Source organism: Erinaceus europaeus, chromosome 15 (assembly GCF_950295315.1).
Source record: "Erinaceus europaeus chromosome 15, mEriEur2.1, whole genome shotgun sequence".
Classification (NCBI taxonomy): Eukaryota; Metazoa; Chordata; class Mammalia; order Eulipotyphla; family Erinaceidae; genus Erinaceus; species Erinaceus europaeus.
In genome coordinates this window covers 64,858,845-64,886,275 of record NC_080176.1, presented here as the reverse complement: position 1 = coordinate 64,886,275, position 27,431 = coordinate 64,858,845, and the positions used below count along the sequence as shown (strand labels likewise).

General features: G+C 45.1%; 1 protein-coding gene across 1 annotated transcript in view; it reads left to right on the top strand.

Moving 5' to 3' along the window:
• Positions 1-963: 963 nt before the first annotated feature.
• MYO5B (myosin VB) overlaps positions 964-27,431 on the top strand; it is a 195,103-nt gene continuing 168,635 nt past the window's right edge. The window contains exons 1-4 of the mRNA XM_060172332.1: positions 964-1,061; positions 1,407-1,517; positions 13,615-13,786; positions 15,004-15,148. Of these exons, the coding sequence (XP_060028315.1) occupies positions 1,008-1,061; positions 1,407-1,517; positions 13,615-13,786; positions 15,004-15,148 (482 nt within the window). The 5' untranslated portion in view covers positions 964-1,007. The remainder of the gene's footprint in view (positions 1,062-1,406; positions 1,518-13,614; positions 13,787-15,003; positions 15,149-27,431) is intronic.

The window sequence follows — 27,431 nt, the reverse complement described above, 5'->3', positions numbered from 1 at the left end:
GGGGCCAGGGTCTTGCTTTGCAAAGAATGCTTCTTTCCACTTGGAGGACAACATTGAACATCGCAAAATCAAGGGTTAAACCAAAGGCAGCATGTTCCCTAGCCAGGCTGACACACGCATGCTCTGTCTGTGCTGCTGCTCCATGGAGCTATCAGCTGCAGACTTGCTATCTGCAGCCCAAGAACATGTGTGTGTTCATGCACACAGATGGCTTGTAAAGCATCAGGCTCCATGGACATCACATACCCGTGACAGGAAAATGCAGTGATTTGCCTGGCAGATGTGTGGTACGCAAGGCTAGAGAGAGAGCAGAAGGGCCAGATGCCAATGGTAATGGCATGGGGGCCTGTGCTTCTCTCAGAATGTGCTGTACACTTACTTGCTGGGATTTTCTGCCTTTGGTGGGGCTGGCAGAGGAGGGAGACAGACTCAGGACTGTCAGAGCTGCCAGCAACTTGGACAGGCCATCAGGAGTGAGAACTGAGAGCCACACCCCGAGTGCTGCTACTCACCATGGGTGGGTTTCCTCCCTGCCAGGACTGGGTCAGTTTCAGAACCTGCAGATCAGGGTGGCTCACAGGGGCTGAGGGAGAGCTATGGGCATGCTTCTGGCTTAAAGAATACACACATCATTTGAGGTTCTCAGCAATTTGGGGGGGGGGGATGGTGGTGGTAGGAGTGTACTTAGACTCTAAATTTGCTCACCTTCTCCCTTCATTTCCCTGGGGAATAACTTCCTGAGAGCAAAATGTCTGGCCAGAGACTCCCAGCTTGGGAGATCTGTGAGACTGCCCTGTTGAGTTTGCATGGGGTGTTGTGTTGTTTGTAACACATGCAATGCCCCTCTTGACGTGGTTTTTGTAACCCTCTTGGAAGTGGCAGCCAGCTCTGCTGGGTGGACTTATAGGTGTGTCAGTCTTGTTGGCAGGAGGCTGGTTTCACTGAGCCTGCTGTTTCAGGCTCAAGAAGAGCCCTGGGTTCTCTCTTCTGTGAGTTATTTAACCAACATGACAGTGGACTCCCTTGTGTCTCAAGAGAAGAAAGGAGGGAAATGGTTCCAGGTACTTTTCACATCTTTCCTGGTGTGACCCTCACTGACATCAATACAAATATAGAAGGAAGATTTTGTTTTCAGGATGGGTGGTGGTATATCTGTTGTAGAGCACACAAGTTCCCACATACAGGGGCCTGGGTTCAAGGCCCCGGGCCTCACTTGCAGAGGAAAACTTGCAGGAGTGGGGGAGCAATGCTGCAGGTCTATCTTTCTTGTCCAATGTCTAATCTCTCACCCTCTATCAAAAAAATGGCACTTGGAAATGGTGGTAGAGTTGTGTGGGCACTGATCTCCATTGTGTGAAAAAAGTACTTTGTTTTGAATCTTAATTTCTCTCATCTTCCTCTTTCAGGACACCAGGGTCTGGATCCCTGACCCAGATGAAGTGTGGCGCTCAGCTGAGTTAACCAAGGACTACAAGGAAGGAGACAAAAGCTTGCAGCTGAGACTGGAAGATGGCACAGTGAGTGCAGGCTGGGGTGGGGGCACAGGGGCCCCAGGACACAGCCCTGTTCCCAGGAGGCTTGAGTTTGTCCTGTAACTTGGAGCTTCTGGCCCCTGACACCTCATCTGCTGTATTGATGGAATAAAGGAAGAGCCAACTCACAAAGCTGCTCTTTGGATGTCAGTGGACACACAAGTGCACACTGGTTTCAGCTGACACGTGACCTGAGTTTTCTGCAGAGTCCAGGGAGCAGTAGGGTTCCGTCCATGGAGCTGAGGCACCAGTGGGTTGAGGGCCGAGGGAGCTGTGACATGACAGGCTGGCACAGTCCTACAGTCTCCCGATGTAGAGCCAGCCTCCAGCTTCATGACCTCAGGCGAGTGAGCCATCTTCCTGTACCTGTTGCTGTATCTGTGCCGTGGTGTTACAGTTGGTCTGGGGTGCATTTGAGAACAAAGCAAGTTGAGTTGCATGTGCCCTGTGCTTAGAGTAGCGCTTGGCTCATGAGCACTCCCTCCGTGTCAGCTGCAGTGCGAGCCTTCCTTTCTGTGGGCGAGCAGGTGGCTTTGCTGGAAAGGAAGACAAGGTAGCGACTGTGAGGCCCTCATCCTCCTAGAAGTTGTGACTCAGCTTCCCTCTTCATTCATGAGCCTTTGGTGATATTCATCTCGGTAATTGTATTTCAGAACTAACAACGCTTTCTCTGTGCATGGTGCTAGTTCGTGTGTGTGTGTGTGTGTGTGTGTGTGTGTGTGTGTGTATTTGAGGGGTGAGGAGAAAAGTACATATGAATGGTTGTAGCCCTGCCATCTGGGGGAACCCCGTGCTGAGGGAGTGGTGACCCCCAAGCCTAAGGGGCAACAGTCTTATGACACATTGGAAGCAAGTGGAGGAGGTTGAGGAGGGAGGATGAAGGTAGAATGACCAGTGGAGTCAGGGTGTTGGGAGGAGGAGGAGTGTGATGATCAGTCCTTGAAGAGTCAGGGAGCCCTGGACAGGGAGAGTAGGGTCCAGGGGGAAGTGCTATGTGCCATAACCCTGAGGCCACAGTGAGTCCCCATCAGGTGGGGAAGGTAAGACAGGTTCAAGGTGAAGAAAGGGAGCCAATGCATCTAGAGGCTGCTGGAGATGGGGACAGGCAGGTGGCTCAAGGCTGGGGCACTGGCAGAGGTGGTGAGTGTAGAGTCTGCACAGTCAGAATGTGGGAGAGAACCAGGTATCAGAGAAGTGGCAGGAAGATGTGTGTGGAGAATTGGCTGGGGTGGGAGGTTAATTTGAGGGGCCTCGGGGGAACATGGCTGGGAGAGAAAGTCTACTGAAATGCAACGTGTACCATGTGTACCATGTCACTTAGCCACTACGCTGACTCACTTTTCTTCCTTTCAAACATCTGAGTAAGGACCTGCTTGAGAAATGGCTTTTGGATTAAGCTCTGATTCCACAGCGCCTGCTGTGCCCTGGTAGTTGCTGACTGACTCAGGAGAAGGGGATAGGTCATCTTCCCCTGCTAACAGGGCTTTCTGTTAACTTGAACATGCCACGTAGTGGAACAAGGACAGGGAGTCTATTAGGAGATGTTTATGTCTCAGGCTGTCCCCCATACCACCTCCCAACCCACCAGGCATACCAGCTTTACAACTAGGCTTGAGGTGAGAAACTGAATTCCCAACAGATGGGATCCTGGTTACCCTGTTGAACAACTTCCCACCCCACGCCCTGCAACTGAGCGAAATCAGTCTGCCCACTTGGATGGGGTAACTTCCTTTCCAACAGGCCCCGGTTCAGCCCATCTTCCAAGTGGGCGAGTGTTTTTAACAAGTGTATGGAGGTAGTGAGGAGTGATCAGCTGTGTTGGCAAACCTGAACAGATGCTTGTGTCCCAGCCAAAAAACCCCAGCCCCCCGGCAGCCCTGTGTGACTAATCCCAGTAGCTGTCAGGACTATACCTCTCTACCACCCCTCCCCACTGTGCAGATTCAGGCCATTGAGAAGGGGTGCTGATGGGAGCTCTGGATCTGAGTGTCCAGGTCACTTGTGGACTGGGCTTTGCTCACTGCTGGCTATTAACTGCCACTAGAGGTGGTTGAGCCAAGCTATGGGCCCACAGCAGAAGCCTAGGAGCTGGGAGCAGGGGCCCGGGCGGGGGGTTGGGGGAAGGGAACCCAAAGACCCGAAGGGCCTCCTCTGAGGCTGAGACCATCCTTGGTTTACCAAGTGGCTTCACCTGACCTCCCTGCTCTGCCCCTCTGAAGTCTAGGACTGGAGTTTTCCTGCAATGGCAAAGGCTAGAAATGAGTCCCTTCTCAAACAATCTGTAGTTTATGGCAAGTCTTTCTGCCTTGCTACTGACCTGTTCTCACTGTGCCAGGTGAGAAAATATCTGAAATATCTCAGTGTCTGGGTATTTTCATTGCCCCCATTTGTTTGTTTATTTTTTTATTTTTCCTCCAGGGTTATTGCTGGGGCTTGGTGCCTGCACTATGAACCTACTGCTCCTGTGGCCATTTTTTTTTTTTTTTTGATAGAACAGAGAAATTGAGAGGTGAGGGGAAGATAGAAAGGGAGAGAGAAAGACACCTGCAGACCTGCTTCACCACTTGTGAGGCAAGCTCCCTGCGGTTGGGGAGCCAAGTAGGTCTTGCCTTTGACTTGTACATTAGAAACCCTTGGGATCTTATTTAAAAAAAAAAAAACACAAAGCCTGGTGGTGGTTATACTACTTAAATCAGAATTTGGATATGGGACTCAGCATTGTGTCTTTTGTATTTTTAAAACATTTATTTACGGGGGGGGGGGGTAGATAGCATAGTGGTTAGGCAAACAGACTCTCATGCCTAAGGCTATGAGGTGGGTCCCAGGTTCAATTCCCTGTGCTGAGCAGTGTTCTGTTGTGGGTGTGGGGGGGGTGGTGGTTACAGAGCAACCCACTGTAATTTCAATGCAGCCATACTTCCCTCCAGCAGAGTGCAAGCACAGACCAGTCCTCTCCTGTACACTTTCCCCAGGTTCCCAACTCCTGTCTCATCTTGCAAGCTAGTGAGGGCATATTGCAAGTCTCCAAATGTTCCTAGTTCCAGGCCTCTAGGAGGAAGGAGGCCTGTCTGGAAAGGTGACTGAGCTTTATTTCGGGTTAGCATCCAGCCTCCTTTTCATCCAGCAATTGTATAATGAGGTTCACAATCCCTGATCACTTAGGTTTCTGATCACTGAGTCTTTCAGAAACACTTCGATCTCAAACAAAACCATGTTAGCTGTAAGTGTTTGATAGTAGTGGCCGTGCTAGAATCAAATTCCTGTTGTAGATTTCTTTAAAAAAAAAGTCTGTTTTTAAGTTCTCATTCCCTCTGGATATTCACACACCAAGAAATATGCTGCCCTGAATGCTGAGCTTGCAGCTCTGAACTCTTTTCTGCTGCTCTGGGCAGTTTCACTCCTTATCAATTTGACTATAACCAATAATACTACCTGCTTATTTGTGGGCATGTTTTCATTAAACTGTGTATGACTTTCCCTCCATATGCCTAGAGGTGGGAAGAGTCTATTGGCTGGACCTCCATCTGAGATAAAATGGAATACCAATACTTCTGCCTCTGGGTTTAACACCACCCCCACCCCCATCTTGATTTTGCAGTGTGGGAAAGAAGGCATTGGGCTAGGTGAGCTCTGTGGGTCACTGTTTACAGTTCTCTGTGTGGCTGCTTCCTGAGATATGACAGAGACATGGGGACTCCAGCACAGCCTTGCTTCCAGTGTTACATAGGAAGCAGATCCTCAGTTCTGGTGGAGTGTTACAGCTCTCTTAGGGGGAGCCCCAATGGGCTTCCCAGCACTGGGTCCTTCATGGATGTTGTCCCCGAAGAATCAGAGGGACTCTGTGAGTCAAGCAAGGTGAACTTTACTTTGTAAGGAGGAAATCCAGAGGTATACATTTGGAGATGGGTAAGACATTGAGTGTCTCAGAAAAGCTTCAAAGGGAAGTCTGCTCGGGGTCCAGGGATCCCACTTCTTCTTCTTCTGGCGTTTGCCCTTCTTCCATAGCCAGTCAACAGTGTCAGGTTGAGCCTGATGTAAAGTTTCAAGGCCTCCTTTGAATTTGGAGAGGTGGCAGTCGTTGACTATGTGGGTCATCGTCTGTCTGTAGCCACAGGGGCAGTTCGGGTCTTCTCTGGCTCCCCAGTGATGGAACATAGCGGCTCACCAGCCCTGATCTTCCACCAGTCACTTTTTGCTCCACCCTCTCTATGTCACATCCTGTTTCCACCCTACTTGGAGAGTATAAAAACAGCTGCTCTTCTGATTAAAGACACTTGGAAATTGCTTTCCGGCTCCGAGAGTTCCAGAGTGTTATCTCCTGCAAAGTTAGTGCGGCACGAGTTCCTGATCCCTCTCCCACGCAGCAGCCTAGATCGGCTCCAGTTGAGTTCTCTCCAACCCAGAGAGCACTAGCTTGGGAAGAAGCACCCTCAGGCTATCCTGGCAACCCCCTAACTCTTCATCTGCACTATTCTAGCCTTTAAGTTCATGATTAGTCAACAACTTGTTTGGCTTTTTATATGTTATCTCTTTTCAGCCACCAAGTTCCATATGCTAACTAACATGATGCCAACTGGACTTCCCTGGGCAGACAACCCCACCAATATGTCCTGGAGCTCTACTTCCCCAGACCCCTGCCCCACTAGGGAAAGAGGCAGGCTGAGAGTGTGGATCATCCTGTCAATGTCCATGTTCAGCAGGGAAGCAATTACAGAACCAGACCTTCCATCTTCTGCATCCCACAGTGACCTCGGATCCATACTCCCAAAGGGTTAAAGAATAGGAAAGCTATCAAGGGAGGGGGTGGGGTATGGAATTCTGGTGGTGGGAATTGTGTGGAGTTGTATCCCTCTTATTCTATGGTTTTGTCAGTTTTTTTTTTATAAATTAAATTAAATTAAAAAAGTGGATTGAAACATGTAGAAGAATGAAACTAAACCACTATCTTTCACCAAACACAAAAGATGGTTCAAAGATTGCATTTTAGAACAGAAACTATCAGATACTTAGAGGAAAATACTGGCAGAACTCTTTTCTGCGTAAATTTTAAAGACATTTCAATGAAACGAATCCTATTACAAAGAAGACTAAGGCAAGTATAAACCTATTGGACTACATCAAATAAAAAGCTTCTGCACAGCAAAACAAACCAATACCTAAACAAAGAGACCCCCCTCTCAGAATATGAGATCTTTATATGCCATACATCAGACAAGAGTTTAATAAGCAAAATATATAAAGAGCTTGCCAAACTCAACAAGAAAACAAATGACCTCATACAAAAGTGGGGAGAAGATATAGACAGAATTTTCACCACAGAAGAGATCCAAAAGGCCGAGAAACACATAAAAAAATGCTCCAAGTCTTTGTCAGAGAAATGCAAATAAAGACAAAAAAGAGATACCACTTCACTCCTGTGAGAATGTCATACATCAGAAAAGGCAGAAGCAACAAATGCTGGAGAGGTTGTTGGGTCAAAAGAACCCTTCTTCACTGCTAGTGGGTATGTCAGTTGTTTCAACCCCTGTGGAGAGCAGTGTGGAGAACTCTCAGAAATATAATAATGGGCCTACCATATGATCCTGCAATTCCTCTTCTGGGGATATATCCTGAGGAACCCAACACACCCATCTGAAAAGATTTATGTTTACCTATGTTCTTAGCAGCACAATTTGTAATAACCCAAACCTGGAAGTAAACCAGGTGTCCAACAACGGATGAGTGGTTGAGCAAGTTGTGTATATACAGAATGTATATACACAATGGAATACTACTCAGCTATTAAAAATGGTGACTTCATCATTCTTGGATGGAGTGAAGAAATCATGTTAAGTTAAATAAGTCAGAAACAGAAGGATGAATATGGGATTATCTAACTCTCAGGTAGAGGTTGAAAAACAGTATCAGAAGAGAAAACACAAGTAGAACCTGACTTGGAGTTGGCGTATTGCACCAAAGTAAAAGACTCTGGGTTGGGTAGGGGGGGAGAGTAAAGGTCCAAAAAGGGTGACAGAGGACCTGGTGGGGGTTGTATTATTATGTTGAGTGTAAAACATTAATCTCCTAATAAAGAATTTATTTTAAAAAGTTGCCAATATTTTCCTCTAAGTATTTGATATTTTCTGGTCTAACATCCAAGTCCTTAATTCATTTGGAGTTTGTTTTTGTGTGCTGAAATGCGGTGGTTCAACCCAATTTTTCCAACACCATTTATTGAAGAAACTCTCATCCCCATTTAATAGTTTGGATCCCCATGTCAAAAATTAGAGGTCTCTCAAACCCTTTTACATGTAGAAGGGTTTTTTTCTTTTCATATTCTCTCCAGCACTTGTTTCTGTCCTTTTTGATGTAGGCCATTGTCATAGAGGTGACATGGTTTCACACTATTGTCTTCATTTTCATTTTTCTGAATATCAGTGATTTTGAGCATTTTCTCATATTTCTGTTGGCCATTATATTATAATATCTTCTTGGTGAAAAGTCTGTTCAGTTCTTTCTCCCATTTTTAAATGTGGCTGTTTGGTCTTTTTCATTGCTGAGTTTTGTGAACATTTTATACATTTTGAATATTAGCCTTTTGATTGATGCATGGAGTGTAAATGTATTCTCCTACTCCTTAGGCTGTCTTTGTATTTTGTTGATAGTTATTCCTTTAATTTTTTTGTTCTTTATTGGGGGGAATTAATGATTTACAGTTGACAGTATAATACAGTAGTTAGTTCACATGTAACCCTTTTTAGTTTTTTTTTTGGTTTTTTTTTTTTTGCTTATTACTCATTCCCAACCAGGTCCTCCTGTGCCTTCATGTTCCAGGACCTGAACACTGCCTCCTGCCTCAGAGTCTTTTTCTTTGGTGCAATACATGATAGTTCTTTTTGCTGTGCAGACGGTTTTCAGTTTAATGTAGTCCCACTGGTTTGTTTTTGCTTTTGCTTTCCTGGCTGTTGAGCTCCATTCTCTGAAGTCATTTCCACAGTAGACATATAATATTTTTTCTCTTTTAAGAATATTTTAATTTTATTAGTGACTTAATATTGATTTACAAAATTATAAGATAAAAAGGGTATATTTCTGCACCATTCTGCATGTGCTGCCGGGGACTGAACTCAGGACCTCATGTTTGAGAGTCCAGCACCTTCTTCTTCTTCTAGCGTTTGCCCTTCTTCCATAGCCAGTCAACAGCGTCAGGTTGAGCCTGATGTAAAGTTTCGAGACCTCCTTTGAATCTGGAGAGGTGGCAGTCGTTGACTATGTGGGTCATAGTCTGTCTGTGGCAGGGGCAGTTCGGGTCGACTCTGGCTCCCCAGCGATGGAACATAGCGGCGCACCGGCCATGGCCTGTTCAATGGCGATTGAGGAGGGCCCAATCATAACGTGCTAGGTCAAAGCCGGGTTGACGCTTGCAGGGGTCTGTGATGAGGTGTTTGTTCTTGACCTCAGCTGACTGCCAGCTCTGTTTCCAAGAGTCTGGAAGAGAGAAGTTCAGTGTAGGCGTAGGGGACCAGATTGGGTGACGAGACGTCAAGCGTTGGACAGGGTGGGCGAAGATATCCGCGTATATTGGCAGGTCCGGTCAAGCGTAGACGTGGGAAATGAACTTAGATGATGCCGCGTCCCGACGAATATCTGGCGGGGCGATGTTGCTAAGAACTGGCAGCCATGGAACCGGGGTGGAGCGGATGGTTCCAGAAATTATCCTCATTGAGGAATATAATTTGGAATCGACCAAGTGGACATGGGGGTTATGGAACCATAATGGGGCACAGTATTCTGCAGTGGAATAGCATAATGCCAGAGATGATGATCGTAGTGTGGGAGCGCTCGCGGCCCATGAGGAGCTGGCCAGTCTTGCAATGCTGTGATTCCTCGCGCCCACCTTTGCTGCAGTTTTTATGAGATGTTCGTGAAATGACAGGGTGCGATCGAGAGTAACGCCAAGATAGACTGGCTGGGCTTCATGCCGGATTCTCGTATCATCAAGCTCATGCGAGGCCGAGGCATGGTGTAGATGGAAAACAGATAATACCGTTTTTGCAGTGCTAGGGATTAGTTGCCATTTTTTACAGTAATCAGATATCAGAGACATGTCTTTCGTGAGTGTTTCCTCGAGGATGTCGAACTTGGATGCCTGAGTTGCACAGCAGATGTCATCGGCGTAGATGAACTTCCTTGAAGAAGTTTCTGGGAGGTCATTGATGTAAATATTAAATAGCGTAGGAGCCAGAACAGAGCCCTGGGGGAGGCCACTTGAGACAAGTCTCCATCTGCTAGACTTGTCACCCAGATGCACTCAGAATCTTCTGTTTTGGAGAAGAAACGATATAGTATTGGCCACCCATGGAGGCAGGCATCTTGAGATCTTGACTAGGAGACCACGGTGCCAGACCGTGGTGTCATAGGCTGCTGTGAGATCAACAAAGACAGCACCCATCTTTAAATTCTTCTGGAATCCATTTTCAATATAAGTTGAGAGGGCCAGGGATCCCACTGATAGCCAGGGATGAAGGGAGCCAACACTTCTAGAATTTCCTGGAATCAGAATCCAGCTCTCCATGGTCTCCATTCCCAATTTTGGAGTCTTTGTATCTTCATGATAGTTGTTTACTGGCCTCACATAGTTATGTTAGTAGAAGTAAGAAGAGCTTTTCATAGAAAGAGCCTTAGTTAACATTTAAAATGAAAGGGAGTTAGCGGGGGCTCACCTGGTGAAGTGCATGATCATGCCAAAGGACCCAGGTTCAAGCCCCTGATCTCTGCCAGCTTGTGGGGGAGTTTCATAAGCAGTGGAGCAGTACTACAAGTGCCTCTTCTCTCTGTCTCCCACCCTCTATCAAAAAAGAGGCCAAAAATGGCCAGCAGGAATGGTGACAAAATAAAGGAAAAGAAAAACCAGCAGGAAACTGTACAAAGAGGAAAGTCCATTGACATTAATCAGGATCCATACTTTATGGGGTGTCATTTTGCTGATGATTTCCTGTTATATATGATCCGTGCACCCAAGAATGTGTGGTGGTCATGAAGGTCGATGAAGAAGAGGAGAAAGCAAGATGAGGTGTTGAGGTATTACAGGGTAATTTTATTAGGAACAGAGTAGCCCTCCGAGAGGGAAGGGATAGGAGGGAAGGAGAAGAGAGGCTCCCACAAAAGGGAGGGCCAAGAGGGGGTCCTCTAGTGAGGTGCCCATACTGGGGGACCTTATAAAGAGCTCCATTATCTCTTCGGTCTGGCTGGAGGCTTCACAGGCTGAACCCATATTCGCTCAGCTCCTGATGTGGTTCCTCTAAAAGCCGCATGGAAATCTTGTCCTCTGCATAACTGGATGTGTGGCCACTTCCTGAGTTTCATGAGTGTTATGTGTTTGACTCATTGGGGCATCTCAAGTATGATGTCTTCTGGTGACACAGGGACCAGAGAGTTCTTTCTCTCTCCTCCTATCTTTCTCATAAATAAATAAAATCTTTTTTAAAAAAAAGTGGTTCAAGTGATTCATAGATGTCTTCATTAAAACTGCTTAGGAAAAATTTTTTTCCAATCAGATTTCTCGGTTCAGAAACCTAGGTTATGCTTAGAAAACTGTTTTTAATAGCTCTCAGATTGTTAAAAATAACTAAGAACTGTAATTCACAGATAAAACATAGTAAGCTGCCGCCAAGTTCCTCCTGTTTAAAATCACTACCACTGTCTTTTTAATAAACTGCATGTGTGTGCTGAGGACGTAGTATAATAGTGATTCAAAATGACTCTTTGCTTGAGGCTCTGATCTCCCAGGTTCAATCCTCAGCATAAGCCAGAGAGGGACAGTGCTCTGGGCAAGATAATGGGTTGTTGGAAAAGTCATGAGCATTTTTGTATAGAAAAAAATATATATCCTGACTTTTCTGACAACCCAGTAAGTAAATAGTATGTATATGTGTAAAGATTAGTATAGAATTACAAACATGTCACTAAACATTTTTGAGTTCTTAAATAGTTTACCACTTCTTCTTCTAGCGTTTGCCCTTCTTCCGTAGCCAGTCAGCAGCGTCAGGTTGAGCCTGATGTAAAGTTTCGAGACCTCCTTTGAATCTGGAGAGGTGGCAGTCATTGACTATGTGGGTCATAGTCTGTCTGGAGCCGCAGGGGCAGTTCGGGTCGTCTCTGGCTCCCCAGCGATGGAACATAGCGGCGCACTGGCCATGGCCTGTTCAATAGCGATTGAGGAGGGCCCTAAGAACACAAGAGTAGCATTTCCCACCTTTTGAGATTTGACCTTCAGACTGTTGACCTTCAGACTATTGACCTTCAGACTATTGACCTTCAGACTACATATTCTCTCTGCTCCCCCCCCCCCTTAGGATGGCTCAACGTCAAATTATTGCCTTAGGGTATTTTGTACTGGAATGGTGCAAAAATGGATATAAAGATTGAGTGCACTTATGTAAATGAGTTTGTCAGTTGTGAGATAATCTAAATACAAGTGTATTTATTGGTCCATGGGCATGTGGAAAGAAACACCGGCTTTATGTAGGGCAAGCCCAAGAAAGTTTGAGTGGGAGAAAAAGCAGTATTGGAACTGTAACTAGAATTAAAGATTCGATAAGCAGTTTCTCATTGAGAAGCCAAAGAACACTTTTTAAAACCTGACTGAAAGGCAGGGTGACAGCTCACTGATACAGTGCTTGCCTTGCCATACACACAGCTCAGGTTTGGGCCCTGGTACCACATGGGCATACTGTAGCACTGGGGGAAGATCCATTGCTATCCTAGCTCTTCTTCTGTCTCTTTAACTGAAAAATTTTTAAATATTTTTTTAATATTTATTTCCTTTTAGTTGCCCTCTTTATTTTTGTTGTTGTAGTAGTTATTATTGCTATTGATGTCGTTGTTGGATAGGACAGAGATAAATGGAGAGAGGAAGAGAAGACAGAGGGAGAGAGAAAGACAGACACCTGCAGACCTGCTTCACTGCCTGTGAAGTGACTCCCGTGCAGGTGGGGAGCTGGGGGCTCGAACCAGGATCGTCAAGCCGGTCCTTGCACTTTGTGCCACATGTGCTTAACCTGCTGGGCTACTGCCCAACTCCCGTTAACTGAATTTTTAAAGGAATGAAAACATGGGTAGACTCATACATTCATGAGGTCCAGGGTGCCTCAATTAAAAATATATATATATGGTTGTGTCCTTACAGTTCTCAATGTCAATTTTCTGCTTGGGCTGGGACAACACAAGAGTTTTGTTCAGTTTGCCTTTATTATTTTATTTACTTTGGATAAAGACATAAATTTAAAGGGGAGGAGCCAGACAGAGAGGAGAGACCGACCTGCAGACCTGCTTTGCCACTCCTGAAGTTTCTCTCCTGCAGGTGGGGACTGGGAGCTTGAACCTTGGTTCTTGTGCATTGTAATATGTGCACTTAACCAGGGGCACCATCACCTGGCCCTTCCGTTTGCCTCTCTTAAATGTTATTTTCGGAGGCAGGCAGTGGCACATCTGCTTGAACAGACATTACAGTGCAGAAGTACCTAAGTTCAAGCCCCTAAGCCCCAACTGCAAAGAGAAAAAAGCTTCACTTAGTAGTGACGCAGTGCTTCAGGTCTCTCTCTCTTCTCCTATTCATCTCTGGCTTATGATGCTATGGTAGCGGGAGACTGAACCTAGGGCCTTAGATCTCAGGGCATTAGTCTGTTTCTGTAACCACTATGGTATCTTCCCTATCAATTTCTCTGTCTCTATCCAAAATAAATAAAAATTACTTTTGAAAACCTAATAATTTTTAAAAGAAATTATTTGATGGAGCTAGAGAGAAGGCAAGAGGGGAGATGGGGACAGAGAGAGAGAGAGAAAGGTATCTGCAGCCCTTATGAAGCTTCCCTTCTGCAAGTGGGGAGTGGGGCCTTGAACCTGGGTCCTTGTACATTGTAACATGCCTCGTCAACCAAGTGTGCCACCACCCGGCCCCCGAAGCCTTCTAAAATATTTTTTAAATGTTATTCTCACTACTCATGATATTTATTGTAAGGATAAAGATCCCAGTCGAGGAAAGAGAGGACACCTCGCATGGGCGAGCAGCAGCTCTGGAAGTCTGTCCTTTTTTCTCCTGTAGACTCGGGACTACTCCATTGATGCCCAGAGCAACCAGCTGCCCTTCCTGCGGAACCCAGACATCCTGGTGGGCGAGAATGACCTTACAGCCCTGAGCTACCTGCACGAACCAGCGGTACTGCACAACTTAAAGGTCCGCTTTCTGGAGTCCAACCATATCTACACCTACTGCGGTGAGTAGCATTGGTGGGGGAGCACATGCTCCAACTTGCTCAAGATCTTTGGCTCTTTCACCTGTCTTCCGCCTCGGACGGCCAGGAGTCTTCATTTCACTCTGCCAGCTAAGTACCTCTTGCCTGAGACCCTTGAAGGGTTGCTGTCCGCCCTCTCTGTGGGATGATGGGTGGCATTCAGGGCTCAGGCAGGGTGGGTACGGCTCTGTAGCCTCGAGGAGCGGTGACTGCTTCCTTGTGCTCTTGCCTCCACGCATACTCCTGGGAATATGTGTCCGGCTTGTTTTTGTTTTTGTTGTTTTTAGCTTAGTAGGGGTTCTTTATTTCCTTTTTTAATTTGGGGGATTAATGGTTTAAAATACAGTAATTTGTATATGTGTAACATTTCTCATTTTTCTACATAACAGTTCAACCCCCACTATGTCCTCCTCTGCCATCATGTTTCAGGACCTGAACCCCCAAGCCCCACCACAGAGTCTCTTTATTTGGTGCAGTACACCAACTCCAGTCTAAATCCTGATTAGTGTTTTCTTATTTTTCAACTTCTATTATTATTATTATTATTATTATTAGTGATTTAATAATGATCAACAAGATTGTGGGATAAGCGGGGTATAATTCATATAATTCCCACTGCCGGAGTGTCATATCCCATCCCCTCTTTTGGAAGCTTCCTTAGTCTTTATCCCTCTGGGAGTAAGGACCAAAGATCTCTGTGGAGTGCAGAAGGTCAGAGGTTTGGCTTCTGTAATTCCTTCTTTGCTGGACATGGGCGTTGATGGGTCGATTCATACCCCTAGCCCAGCTTGGGTTTGTGCTATGCTTGAGAAAGGTCCGCCTCCCTCCTTCCCTCTTCTTCTTTGCCCCTCATCCCCACCACACACACCACACATCCCATCACTTGCCCCTGTACAAACTTGATGGTTGATGAAAATTTACTGTCTTGGTACTTACCTGTATTGTGGACTTAGTTTATTGAGTATACATTTGCGCCTGCTAATTTCGTGCTCTAGGGGTTCTGGAGGGTGGTGGGGCCTGTCATTCTTCTCTCCTGGTAAACACACTTACTCCACCTTACTTTGGTGGAGTAAGTGGCTAAGGCTCACTCTGCTGTCTTCTCAGCCTCTAGGTTTAATGCCTGTGAAGAGGGGCTTTTAGCTGCTGATGTCAGGAGACACTGACCCTCTGGGAATCTTAACTGCGTTGTCTGCTTGCAGGTATTGTACTTGTTGCCATTAACCCATATGAGCAGTTGCCAATCTATGGACAAGATGTCATCTATGCCTACAGTGGCCAAAACATGGGGGACATGGACCCCCACATCTTTGCTGTGGCAGAAGAGGCCTATAAGCAGATGGCCAGGTAAGCAGAACCTGCAGGGTTGTCGGGGCCAAAATGGGGGACTTTCTGCCTGCCTTGGCTGCTTTAGCTCAGTGGGAAGTCTTGATGAAAGAATTTTATGGAAACAAAACCAGCATGTGTTTTTCTTTCTTACAACATGGTCTCAAGTCTTCACTTCACTCTTATAAGCCTGAACCTAGCCGTGAAAAGCTGTGACTTTTAGACTTAAACTTGGGAGCTGGGGGGTGGGGGGAGAGAGCACAGGGGGATGAATGAACTGAATGCTTACCATTTTAATTTTTGTTGTTTTATTTATCTTTATTAAAAAAAAAAAAACCAGCATCCAAAACCTCCCGTCAAGCTGTCTCCACCCTGTCTTCCCACCCCTGTCCTCTGGTCACCTCAGTTGGCTCTTGGTGTGCTCAAGTTATTATGATTTTGTTTTGTTCACTCCTCAACTTAATTTCCTGATGTTACACACATAGGTGGTGTCATCTAATATTTTTCTTTCTCCTTCTGGCTTTAGCATTTAATTTTTCCTTCTCTTTGTCTTCCTTCCTTCCTGGTGTACAAATCCATTTCATTTCATTGTTCATTTCTCAGATTTCTCTGAAGGCTCCCTCTAGAAGGAAACCCTGGCTCTTAGAGGACTGCTCAAGATGGAACACAAATAGTGGAGCAGAAATAGAAACTTGAAGTTAATGGTCAGAGTAGTTTGGGGTGTCTGACCTGGAAATGAAGTCCTATTCAGGCACTTAAGTACCTCTCCTATTTTTCTGTTCTTCTAACTTTAAACCTAGGCATAGTCTGTTTCAGCAGAAAATAGATTAGGTAATTGTATTAGGCTTCTCTATAGAAAAAGAACAAAACTCTCTCTCTCTCTCTTTCTCTCTCTGTGTGTGTTTGTGTGTGTGTAAAGGGGAGAGGGGACCAGTTTTCATGCTTGTGAAAACTTGGTAAGTTCAGAGTCAGGATAGGCTGGCTGGCTGGCTGGCTAGAGATCTGGAAAAGAGCTGCTGTAGTAACTTGAGTCTGAAGGCAGTTTTAATGATAGAATTCTTTCTTTCTTTGGGGAGGATATCATCCCCCCCCCCTTGAGATCCTTAAGTGATTTGACAAGGCCCACTCATTCACTGTAGAGATTAATCTGCCATACTTAAAGCCTACTGATTTAAATAAAAAAATCCAAAACAACCATTATAGCAATATGTACCTGGCAAGTAGATAAAATTAGCCATCACAAAAAAAAATTTGCCCCCAAGTTTTGGTAGAAATGCACCTGCTAGTTAGCATGAAAGTGCTGGATCCTTTCAAGCATACCTTTGCTGCCACTGCTAGGGAGCTCACAGAACATGCAGAAACTCCTCCAGGGGAGGAAGGGACTTGGCTTAGGCTGCAGTAGTGAGTGGAGAACTCATTGTAAGACTGCCTGTGTGCCAGTAGATTTCTGTGTATAACTTTCATCCCAGTGGAAGTTTCCATGAAGGAAGACTCTTTCATAGACTTTCTTACTGATTCACAAGGTTTGTTCTGCATCAGAGGATCAGTATATAAAATGTCTGCGTCCTTACAGATATCAGTGTTCAAAAAGGCTGTGGTTAAAGACTTAAGCAATTTAACAGATAGAATGACAGGTATGACCATTTTATTTCCCTGAAGTGTAGCAAGAGACCATGGAGCTAGAATGATTGCAACCTTTGCTCTCTCTAGTGCCATAAGAGAGACCACACACTACATTCACTTGTCATCAAGGCTGGCCAGGGAACCTTTAGCCTTGTAACATATTGTTGTACTTTGTGGGTCAAGATTATATTATCTAATAGATTTTAGGTCATTACACTACACAGTCCAGCTGTGGGTTTCTGTGGATTGTTAACTTATGGGACTGGGGACAGTCACTGAACCTGAGCTTTCATTTGCCTTCAGGGAGAACAGCCTTCCTTCCTCCTCCACAGGATGAGTTCTTTATAGTTCTAAAACAGTTTCTTGGTTCTGGTGAATTTCTTTCATGTAAAAAGTGCTGGCAGCTAAGACTTGTCCTTTTTTTTTTTTTTTTCCTCCAGGGTTATTGCTGGGCTTGGTGCCTGCACCATGAATCCACCGCTCCTGGAGGCCATTTTCCCCCCTTTTTGTTGCCCTAGTTGTTGCAGCCTCCTTGCGGTTATTATTGCCATTGTTGACGTTGCTTTGTTGTTGGATAGGACAGAGAGAAATGGAGAGAGGAGGGGAAGACAGAGAAGGGGAGAGAAAGACAGACACCTGCAGACCTGCTTCACCGCCCGTGAAGCGACTCCCCTGCAGGTGGGGAGCCGGGGGCTCGAACCGGGATCCTTACGCCGGTCCCTGCGCTTTGCGCCACGTGCGCTTAACCCACTGCGCCACCACCCGACCCCCAGACTTGTCCTTTTTTGGATGTTACTGATAATCTGATGGCTTTCTTCCCATGCCCCTTTTTTAGTTGCTATGCATATAGCAGGAGCTACAGTTCTTTATCAGAGAATTACTGAGAGGTTCCTCAGCCCCCATTTGTGTGAGAATCTCCTAGCCTCCAGCTTGATCCACAACACAGATCCTCTTGACTAGAGGTCTCCGTTCTGCTCTTCTACATGTGGCATTGAGCCCGTGGTTATTCTTCACCAGGGTCAGTTCAGTTGTCCAGTCCTTGCTCATTCATACCCATAGAGGGGAAGACATTGGGAGGTTAGGGTGGTGGCAGCCTGACCAAGCTAGGAGAGTGCATCCAGTGATACAGGACTTTGCTTGTTAATGTTGGACCAGAATGGCTCTCTTAAGAATTTTCTGTCAAGTTTTCAAAGTGTACTCATTTTACCTTACTGAGTCCTAAAGTTTAGCCGAAGAATCTTGCTGAAATTCTCCTACGGTTCTTGCTCATGATCGTGTGTTGGAAGTATAAGCCAAGCACATGTGGCCATAGGAGAGAGCTATTTTTGAGTAATTCCTGCTGTCAGCAGCTCCAGGTTTCTGTTACTAACCTGGGAGGTGCCTTGGAAGCCCCAGTAGCACCTTGCTCTGCAGAGAGGAGGCCCATTGGTCAGAGGCCAGGCCTTCTCTGTTAACTTTGTATTCCAGAGCACATGGCAGCTAGGTACTGTGCTTTCCTGATTCATCAGTAGCTGCAGTAATTATGTGGACCCGGTAGCCATGGCCCAGCTCTGACAGCTGGAAAAAAGAAAAGGTATAAGAAGCTCAAGTTAATGGTTTCTGGTCTTTGGAGACTGATTCAGTTGACCTTGGACTCAGCAATCCTTTTTTTCTTTTAATTGAATGGAAATGGGCTTTTATTGCCTTAAAATAGAGACAGTGAAAGACAGAAATGCCCATGGCAGCTACCCCCCTCCCCACCCACACACACCTCCAGTCTTTGTTTCTCCCCTTGCTAGTGCAGCTCTCCAAGTGATCCCAGTTCAACCTGTAGTTGCTTCTCCTCCTGTTGTAACCTGCAACCAGAAAGTAGCAATTCTCTCTTGAGTCATGTGGGTATGGATTTTTTTTTATGTGGTTCACAGGGTGGCTGGCTATCCACTCTTTATGCTGTGTGTGGGTGTAGGGGATTCCATCAAGACCCAGGAAACCTTTGTCCCCATCCTGAGGGTTTCCTCAGAGACCTTCCATGCTCGGGAGAGAGGAGACTCAAGAGTGGTTTGCTGACCTTAGCCCTGAGGAATTCACTAAGACCAGATTGGAGTCCATGGAGACTTATGGTAAAGGAGGTTAAACCCACATAAAGCTCCAAATCAGTGGATTCTGTCTTCTGCATGGGAACTTATGCTGTAATAAAGGGGACTGGCCACCAGTGTTACTTCACCTCTGCTCCTTCCACCCAGTTCCAGTCCACACTGCCCTCTTCCTCATCCTCACTTCCAGCCTTAGCTCCTACGCTAAAAACCCTGTCAGTGAGCATTTATGAAGAATCAGTTGTTTGGTAGTCTCCATATTGGGTGAAAACCTTCATGTTCACAGCTGTGTTATTCACAATAGGCAACATTTGGAAGTAACCCAAATGCCCTTTGACAGATGACTAGATAAAAAAGTTATGGAACATATGCTCAATGGAGTACCACTCAGCAATAAAAAGATGATTTTACATCCTTTGGGATAAAATGGAAGGAACTCAAGAACATTATGCTTAGTGAAGTAAGCAAGGAGATAAAGGAAAACCATAGAATGGTTTCATTTGTAGAATTTAGAGAACTGAACACACATGCTTGAAACACTAAATGCAACTCATATTTAGACTGTGGAAAGCTATAATGGTTATTTAAGGGGAGAGGGGGACGGACAGACTTTTGGTGGTGAGAATGGTGTGAAATATAATCCTTTTGATTTATATTCTCATAAATCATTATTAATGTGACATGTCAGGGGAAAATAGATATAATATTTAAGTTTTCTAATCAGCTAGACCATAGTCCTAAGTAAAGATACTTGCTTTAGCTTAAGTATTTAATATTTTATATATGTAAGATAATCAAACTCTGACAATAGGCTTAAATTGTTCAAGGAGCTCTAAAAACATATCTGTGTATATAGCTTTTTAAACATCTAAGGCAACTACAAATTTAGGCCAGACAGATTAAGACCATTTGGCCCTGTCAGTATCTAAAATACGAAGGTGTTCAGATACTACTAAAAGGGCATAAAGAACAGTGAGGTCAAGTATATGACTATAGATGCAAATTGGATTATCATAGAGAAGAATCCCTCAACTAACCTGGTCATAATAATCATCATTGCTATTCTAAACTTTTTCTAAGACTACAAGAACTCGCTTGCATTCTCTTTAAGATCTTCAGTTTCTCTAGTCCTGGAGCCTCTAGGACTATGCACGTACTGCTTGGTATTTCTTCTCTGATTCCTTACCACCATACCACCTCTGTTAACCTCAAGCAGATTGCTGCTAGCACTGCTGTCCCACACTATGCTGCTACTGAATTCTTACTGTGGGCTATAATCAGAGATACCGAGCCTGAGACGTCAACCTCTCAACTCTTCAAACCTAGTGAGATCTTTACACTAGGGAAAAATAGAAAGAGGCTGGTGGGAGGTGGTGGTGGATCGACCTACCAATGCCCTTGTTGAGTAGAGAAGAAATTATGGAAGCCAAAACTACCTTCTACATCCCCAAAACAATCTTGATCCATACTCCCAGTGGAGGAGAAGTGATAGCAGGAAGAGGATGAAAGGGCTCTGAACTCCAGCCCCATAAAGGACCTGGAGAGAGAGGAGGGAAAAGGGAGGAACACTTGTGGCTATGTATGGCTTGGAGGGGAAAAGAGGCTGGACCTGGAAGAAAAAGGGGGGAAATTATGTACAAATGTAGACAGATAGTTGTAGAGATGATGATTCGTCCATGTTTGCATGGAGAACTGCAGTGAAACTGCAGAACTGCAGTGGCTTGTAGTGGGGAGACTGGGTTGTGGGGGTGGGAACAGTGTGGAAGTATACCCCTGTTGACGTGCAATTTTGTAAATCAGTATTAAGTCACTAATAAAAAAAGATATACAGAAAGAGACCAAAGCACTGATCAGCTCTCACTGATGGTGATTTTGGGTGCATTATGTGCTCTGTGACTTGTCTCTCAGAAAAGCTTTTCTAAACAGAAGGTACAGGCTGGGTGCCACAGCCAAGGAGGTTCACATCTGTGTGGCAAGTTGTGGGTTGTAAGCTTGGGCACAGCCTGGGGCCAGACTATGGGGACCCAGGAAGGCTGGTGTGTCTTAGTGAGTTAAATGTGTCTTATTAAGAAGAGGTTGCAAGCATGGTGGGAATTGTTTTGGCAAACCCTGATAGACCCTAGTGACCCTCAGAGACCTCTCAGAGCCTCTATGTCAGTATGCTTCCAAGATAAGGACACATTGGGCTGGGCATGCAAATCATATTTAGATGCAAAACTGTTTCCAGGGATTATCACGGAGGACTAATGTTCTGTGTGACACTCTGGGAAATGCAGGCCCAGAGCAGCAGAGAGATTATAGAACTCATCTGCTAAGGAGCGAAAGATACAGGGGGAATCTAAAGAACAGGTTTGCTCTGGTGGGCCCCACTTCATAAGCTTTGTTATCTCTGTATTCCTAGAATGAGAATACCCTCTTGTGAGAAGTTTAGATTCTTATGAAAATGGCCTGTCTTTTGCAAATGGCTTGGGTGTAATGAGTGGGATGGTTAGACAGTGTGGTATGTGTTCTGTTCATTATATTGGCAATGCTTGGGGGAGGGCATGTGATTTGTGTTTAGGGAACAACCTTCATGCATTTAGACCTCACATCAACTGCTGGTGAGAGGCAAAAGATCTCGGGATTTTGAACAATTCTCCAAGGTCGTGGCAATAGTAAGTAGTTGAGGCTAGAATTCAGACCCCACCTGTTTGGCCCAAAGCCCCTCCACTGGTCATACCCCCTTAATGCCCATCAGCCAGCACAGGACGAGCTGTGATCCATTGTTAGCTGTGATCCATCACAAGCTGTGATCCACTTAGCTGTGATCCATCAGAAGCCAAGCTAAACTACAACGAACAATCCTGTCCTTATATATACTTTCCAAGTAGGGTGTGAACAGGATGTGACGTAGAGAGGGTGGAGAGAAAAGTGACTGGTGAAAATCAGGGTGTGACAAGGAGAGGGGGCGGAGCAGGCAAGAATTCTACCACTGAACCACCAATGCCCTGGAGAGAGGGTGGTGCATAGTTAGTGATTTATGTAAATAGGCTGCAGCTTTGAGTGGGATCAAACCAATCCCATACAGGCATACCGGTGCTTAGTTAAGCAGGATTAGAGACAGAAGCTGGCATACTACCCAACAATCCATGAGAGCCATGGGCCAGACCTTTTCCTCTCACACTTCCACAGTGTCTGAGATGCCACAGTTCCAGCAGAAAAGTCCACTGCAGGTGCATTTTCTAGCCTTGCTGGCAGGACTGGGCTATCTTACTGGGCCGGTCTCTTTTCTGAGCTCTTTGTGTTGTTTTCCTCTGAGAGGGAAATACTGCAGAGCAGATTGTTGTACACAGGTAGCCAAGGTAATGGAGCACATGGTTCCATCTGGCTTGGCTGTATTTCCAGGCTGTGACTAATAATGAAAAATGGGACTGATGATGCCTGGGTGGGGATGGGGGTAAGGGGCTCAGAGCAGTGGGAATGGGTCTGGGAAATTCTGCTAGAACTTAGTGGAACATCCTTCACAGAGCCACTATGCAGTGACTAAAACAGCTCTCTTGGTGGGAGGATTCCTGGAGAGCAAAAGCCTGTGCACACTGGGCAGAAGGAGTGGATCTCATAAACCCTGGGCAAGTCTGCAGAAGAGTGGAGCTTGGCTCTGTTTGGGTTCCCACATATGTGAAGTTTCTAGCAAATTACAGGACCCTTCTGGATGAAAGCAGTGTAGACATGAAGGTCCAAAGTGAAATACATCCCACCCCAGGCCACAAACAAACTGCAAGCCTTTGACTTTGCTGACAGGAGCAGGAGAGCTGAAGGTTGGTGGCCGTGTAGGCAGGTGGCTGGGCTCAGTGGAGCAGCGTGCTTTGGGGAGTCACATCCCACATCAACAGTAGTAGTGCTGGAAGGTGCTTCAGTTCCTCAGTGTCCACTGCTGACCTGCAGAGCCAGAGCCTGTACTTGTTGGTGGTGATAGAAGAACACTGGAGCCCAGATGCTGGCAAGTGGCCCTTTGGGTACAGCTTAGTGATTTCCAGTAGCAGTAGCTGTGTATGAAAAGTGCTTCATCTGTAGCACCTCGAGTTGCTGGGAACACTTGTGGCACAGTGCTGTGCTTGGGCCTCATGGGCTCTCACCCTCCAGAGCAAGGCTACTCAGCAGCCTGGAGCTCCTGCCTGAGCAGCTGGGCAGAATGGTGGACGTTTCCCCACACGCGCCATCTGCAGCCACTGTGTGCCTTTTGCTGCCCTCCTTGGCCAAGCCTGGCATGTCAGTCATTGCTTCTGTGTAGTTTGCAGACCCTCTCCTGTTGTGCTTAGCCTTGGACTCCATCAGACATTCTCTGTTCCGGCCCCAGGATGTGGGCTGTCACACAAGTCTTCTGCCAGAGGAGGTGCAGTTGCATCGACTTTCAGCCAGCTTTGCAAACCGTTAACTTTAACTTTTAATGACTCTGCAACTGACTAGGTTTCTGCAACATAACGTGCACGAGCTATTTCATTACAGTTGTAATAAGATTTAAGCAACTGGCAATAAAGTGTACATAATATCTATTTTAAATTTTAATTTAATTTATTTCTGGATAGAGACAGAAATTAATAGGGGACAGGGAGATAGAGAAGGGGCCAGACAGTGGTGCACTCAGTTAAGTGCATGCATTGCAGTGCGCAGGAACTCAGGTTTATGATTCTGGTCCCCACTTGCAGGGGGAAAGCTTCATGAGTGGTAAAACCAGGGCTGCAGGTGTCTCTTGTGTCTCTCTCCCTCTCTCTCTCCCCCTACCCCTCTCAATTTCTCTGTCTCTAACCAATAATAAAGAAAAAATTAAAAAAGAGACACCTATAGCACTGCCTCACTGGCTGTGAAGCTTCCCACCCTGCAAGTGGGGGCCAGAGGCTTGAACCTGGGGCCTCACGTATAGTAATACGCATGTACTACTGGTTGTGCTACCACTCAGCCCTCCCTGTACATTTTTAAAATTCAGTTGCACATGTTATATTGCACATAGAATTTTACATATTTTTTAATAGGCTAACTGACTTTTTCTTTTCTTTCTTTTCTTTCTTTTTTGCCTCCAGGGTTATTGCCGGGCCTTGATGCCTGCACCATGAATCCACTGCTCCTGGAGACCATTTTTCCCCTTTTGTTGTCCTTGTTGTTTTATCATTGTTGTGGTTATTGTTATTGCTGTTGTTGGATAGGACAGAGAAATGGAGAGAAGAGGATAAGACAGGGGGAGAGAAAGATAGACACCTGCAGACCTGCTTCACTGCCTGTGAAGCGACTCCCCTGCAGATGGGGAGCCGGGGCTCAAAGTGGTATCCTTACGCTGGTCCTTGCGCTTCGCACCACGTGCGCTTAACTCCCAGTTTTACACATTTTGACACCCATGAAACTGTCAAACTAACAAACATTTCCTTCCTTAACTCCCAGAAAATTCTTTGTCCTTTTCAGATCTGAACTTCTACCCCCAGGCACTACTAAACTGCTCTCTCACTATATAAGCTTCCTTTAAGATACCTTATTCTTATCTTGTGCTTGCACAATCATCTTTATTTATTTTTTATTCTCTTTGTTATAGTTTCTATGCCAGCATTTTATTTATTTTTATTAGACAAGACAGAGGGAAATTAAGAGAGAAAAGGGAGATAGAGGGCGAGAAAGATACCTGGCAAACCTGCTTCACCACTCGTGATGCAGACCCACTGCAGGTGGGAAGGGGAAGCGAGGGCTCAAGCTTGGGTCCTTGTGCGTAGTGATATGCTTGCACAACTGGTTCTTATGTGCTGTGCAGGGTTCTACCATTATCCATAATAAATGTTGCCATTCATCCCCTGTGTTTCATTATTTCAGTGAGAGTTATCTTTTTGAACCCTGACTTTCATCTGATCTTTGGTTTTCCTTAGTTTTGGTGCATTTGCAACTATAACACATTGGTTTCTTCTGTTTTTATCAATAAATTCTAGTGCAAGGGCTTTTATAACATACTGGAAGCAGTTGTTTTTCTAGGTGCTGATAATTTAAATTAATGGGGCCAGATATTTCATTAGATCTGACCTATATTTCTTTCTTCATTTTTTTTAGAGATTTTAAAAAATTTTATTCCTTTTTGTTGTCCTTGTTTTTTTTTATTGTTGTAGTTGTTGTTTTTATTGATGTTGTTGTTGTTGGATAGGACAGAGAAATGGAGAGAGGCAGGGAAGACGGGGAGAGAAAGATAGACACTTGTAGACATGCTTCACTTCTTGGGAAGTGACTCCCCTGCAGGTGGGGAGCCGGGGGGCTCGAACTGGGATCCTTACGCCGGTCCTTGTGCTTTGTGCCACCTTCATTTAACCCACTGTGCTACTGCCTGACTCCCTCTTCTTCATTTTTAATTAGCTAAAGCACTGCCCATTTTCATTAACCATAAGGTCTGGCTTATGGTGGTACCTGGGATAGAACCTGGGACCTAGGAGGCTCAAGCAATAAAGTCGGTTTCTTAAACTGCTGTGCTATTTAGCTGGCCATTGGAAGCTTCACTATTCTTTATCCCTGTAGGAGAATGGACCAAAATTCTTTATAAGATGCAGAAGGTGGAAGGTTTGGCTTCTGTAATTGCGTCTCCACTGAGCATGGGCATTAGCAGGTTGATCCTTACTTCCCAGCCTGTCTCTTGTCTTTCCCTAGTTGGTAGGGCTCTGGGGAGACGAGGTGCTAAGACACATTGGTGAGATCATCTACCCAAGGGAGTCAGGTTGGCATCATTATAGCATCTGTAACTTAGTGGCTGAAAAGCTGTAAGATTACATATAAAGCAGAACAGACTGTTTAATAATCAGAAACCTAAAGGTAAGATTAGAGCAGATGGAACTAAGGGTCTTTACATAGGAAGAAGCTAGGAAGTCCATTTTAGGTATATTCCAAGATGCCCATGATTTTAGTAATTTTTACCTGAGCCCAATAACTAACATGAAGGTGGGCTGAAAGTATTGTCTGCGAAGGTGGTATCAGAGAACAGGACTAGAAAGCTGGGTTAGGGCACAGAGTAGCTCCCAAGTATGAGGAAAGTATATAAATTATCATTAACTGTAAACCCATCTATCTGATGACCTGTGGCTCAAATCTGTTCATAGTGTAATCTCTGCATCTGTCAGTCTGAGCTCACAGTCCATGGTCAAGAAGTCAAACACAACCATCCAAAAAGATATGTTATACCTATGTGCATAGCAGTACAATTTGTAATAGCCAAAACCTGGAAGGAACTCAGGTGTCTAAAAACAGATGAGTGGCTGAGAAAATGGAGAATACTACTCAGCTGTTAAGAATAATGAATCCGGGAGTTGGGCTGTAGCGCAGCAGGTTAAGTGCAGGTGGTGCAAAGCACAAGGACCAGCGTAAGGATCCCGGTTCGAGCCCCAGCTCTCCACCTGCAGGGGGTCACTTCACAGGAGGTGAAGCAGGACTGCAGGTGTCTGTTTTTCTCCCCCTCCCTGTCTTCCCCTCCTCTCTCCATTTCTCTGTCCTATCCAACAACAATGACAACCATAATAACTACAACAATAAAACAAGGACAATAAAAAGGGAATAAATAAATATAAAAAAAGATTAATTAAAGAATAATGAATCCACTGTTTTGAACCCATCTTGGATGGAGCTTGAAGGAATTAAGTGTTAAGTGAGATTAGCCAGAAAGATAAAGATGAGTATGGAATGATCCCATTCATAAACAGAAGTTGAGAAAGAACAGAAAGGGAAATATAAAGCAGAATTAGACTGAATTTGGAGTATTGCACTAAAGTAAAATACTCTGGGGGAGTGGAGGAAGAGTAGACTTTCAGATCTACTGTAGGGAGGGTTGGTGTAGGGACATTGACATTTGGTGGCAGGAATGGTGTTAAACTATACTCCAAGTAACTTAGTCTTACAAATCACCATTCAATATGAGAGGGGAAAGTAGATTGAATGTCTCAAGTTCTTTAAACGCATGTATTTCAGTTCTGAGTATATATGCCTTTAGTCTAAGCCCTTAATGTTTCAAAATTGTAAACTGATTGAATTCTGACAGTGGGCTTAAATTCTTAATGCATTTCTAATTTTAACTTTTTTAAAAATATTAAACCACCTATAATCTTAGACCAGGGAGCCTAGAAGCCACTGGTTCAGTCAGTATCTAAGATAGAATTATTTGCTCTTAGCATTAAATGACATAAATCATGGAGAGGTCTTGTATGATACAGTAAACCCTAACTGTGGGATTTTCAAAGTAAACCAACATTCCAAATAACTTGGTTATAATAAAAATTATCTATTGCTTTCTTAAACTCCAAGACAGCAAGGAACCTTCCTCATTCTCTTTAAGAATGCATATTTCCCCCAGTCTTGGAAGCCCTAGGACTTTTTTCTTCATGCTTTTCTTGATCCTTATTTAATCCTGCATCTGCTGACCTCAACCAAATCAGTGCAGCCAGTGCCACCTTGGCATGTTTCACTTCAGACTGTCTTCAGAGATTCCAAGCCTGAGATGTCAACCCTCCAGCTCCAATATTCTGGTGAGACCTTTCCTAATTCAGGGAACTCTAGTTCCCTCTCAAATGGCACACCCACTACAAAACTTACAGAACCTAGATATAGACTAGGGCCCAAAGGAT